At 32.7% G+C, this 2,442-nt stretch overlaps 1 protein-coding gene across 1 annotated transcript in view; it reads right to left on the bottom strand.

The window, feature by feature from the left end:
* Positions 1-753: 753 nt before the first annotated feature.
* Positions 754-2,442, bottom strand: part of LOC104959942 (nck-associated protein 1-like) — a 3,543-nt gene continuing 1,854 nt past the window's right edge. The window contains exon 7 of the mRNA XM_010787847.1: positions 754-882. Coding sequence (XP_010786149.1) covers positions 754-882 — 129 coding nt within the window. The remainder of the gene's footprint in view (positions 883-2,442) is intronic.

The following is a 2,442-nucleotide window of genomic DNA, read 5'->3' as shown; positions in this document are numbered from 1 at the left end:
TGTGCATGTGTTTGTGTACATGTTTGTGTTTATGTGCATGTGTTTACGTGCATGTGTTTATGTGCATGTGTTTATGTGCATGTGTTTGTGTACATGTTTATGTGCATGTGTGTGTGTGTATGTGTTTCTGTACTTGTTTGTGTTTATGAGCATGTGTTTGTGTACTTGTTTGTGTTTATGAGCATGTGTTTGTGTACTTGTTTGTGTTTATGTGCATGTGTTTGTGTACTTGTTTGTGTTTGTGAGCATGTGTTTGTGTACTTGTTTGTGTTTATGTGCATGTGTTTGTGTACTTGTTTGTGTTTGTGAGCATGTGTTTGTGTACATGTTTGTGTTTATGTGCATGTGTTTGTGTACTTGTTTGTGTTTGTGAGCATGTGTTTGTGTACTTGTTTGTGTTTATGTGCATGTGTTTGTGTACTTGTTTGTGTTTATGAGCATGTGTTTATGTGTTTGTGTACTTGTTTGTGTTTATGTGCATGTGTTTGTGTACTTGTTTGTGTTTATGAGCATGTGTTTGTGTACTTGTTTGTGTTTATGAGCATGTGTTTGCGTACTTGTTTGTGAGCATGTGTTTGTGTACTTGTTTGTGTTTATGTGCATGTGTTTGTGTACTTGTTTGTGTTTGTGAGCATGTGTTTGTGTACTTGTTTGTGTTTATGAGCATGTGTTTGTGTACTTGTTTGTGTTTATGTGCATGTGTTTGTTTACTTGTTTGTGTTTATGTGCATGTGTTTGTGTACTTGTTTGTGTTTATGTGCATGTGTTTGCGTACTTGTCGATGAAGTCGTCGGTGCTTTTCTTCTGGATGTTGTCGGCGTGTCGCAGAAGCCAGATGATCTCGTCTCGAGCGAACGATAACGCCATGAACACGAACAACGCCTGGCGGGAGAAACACAGAGATATGGAGGGAAATGGAAATGTCAAAAACTCATCAAGATAAATGATTCTGAGATAAATCACCAAGAGCTTCTGGAAGCTTTCTCTGAACCAAGCAGAGGAAGAGTGCTCAGTTATGAATTCATTAGGACTCCATCTGGCCAGAGGAACCACTGGGATCTTAAAAAGGAATACATCTGGGAAATATATGTAGATGTATTCAAGGAGGTACGCAGGACGTTATATCCGCTCAAAAGAGGTGAGGCCACAGGAAGAGAAATGTAAGAAGATCTGTAGGCGGTGTTACTCTCAGCCCATGTGACTCCCAAAGGGTTATTTCTTTGATCAACGGAAATTAAATTCCTCTCAAATCTGGAGAACTCCTTCTTTTCTCTCCTTTGTATCCCATTAAAGTCAGATCCTTGGTATTTGGGACCGTCAAAAGAAGGCATTTATTTACAAGAACTCTGACTATATTTCCTGACGTTTTATTCACCAAAATCTGAGAGAAAACTCTAGATCTGAAAATCATTTCAGAAATCCTAATTCTGCGATAAGTCAAAAATTAGAAAATATATTTCACATTTTTTTCTGAAAATCAAGACTTTCATCTCAGCTTTTGGGAAAAGTTAAAATCTGAGAACAAAATTCTAAACCAAGAAAAAATGTCAATATCTGAAAAAAATGCTTATAACAGAAATCTGGGAACAAAGTCAAACTGGTGGAAAGAAACAGATTTAAATATGTATTTCTACATTGTGTGTTACACAATTATGCGTTTTTCAGAAAATCTCCAAATTCAGACTTTATTTGGAAACTCAAGTTTTCTACCAAAATTCAATGTCCTTCCTTCAATTCTTTTTTTTTTAGAAAATATCAAAATTCAGATTTGGTTTGAAAATGTCACAATTCTGACTTTTTCAGATAATCTAAACAATTCTGACTTTTCCCCCAAAATTCGGACATTCCCCCCAAAATTCAGTTTTTTTTCTGTAAATACAGTATTTTTTTTTAAAAATACTGTATTTCTTTTCAAATCTGACTTTTCTAAAAATTCTGTATTTGTACTTTTGTTCTAATATTCTGTATTTTTTCTAAATATTCTGTATTTTTTCTAATATTCTGTATTTTTCTAAATATTTTGTGTTTTTTCTAATATTCTGACTTTTTTCTAATATTCTGTATTTTTTCTAATATTCCGTATTTTTTCTAATATTCTGACTTTTTTCTAATATTCTGTATTTTTTCTAAATATTCTGTATTTTTTGGAATATTCTGACTTGTTTCTAATATTCTGTATTTGTTCTAATATTCTGACTTGTTTCTAATATTCCATATTTGTTCTAATATTCTGTATTTTTTCTAATATTCTGTATTTGTTCTAATATTCTGACTTGTTTCTAATATTCTGTATTTTTCTAATATTCTGTATTTGTTCTAATATTCGGACTTGTTTCTAATATTCTGACTTGTCTCTAATATTCTGACTTGTTTCTAATATTCTGACTTGTTTCTAATATTCTGTATTTGTTCTAATATTCTGACTTGTCTCTAATATTCCGT

Source organism: Notothenia coriiceps, unplaced genomic scaffold, assembly GCF_000735185.1.
Source record: "Notothenia coriiceps isolate Sejong01 unplaced genomic scaffold, NC01 NC01_scaffold00031436, whole genome shotgun sequence".
NCBI lineage: Eukaryota > Metazoa > Chordata > Actinopteri > Perciformes > Nototheniidae > Notothenia > Notothenia coriiceps.
This window is presented reverse-complemented; position numbering and strand designations above follow the sequence as displayed.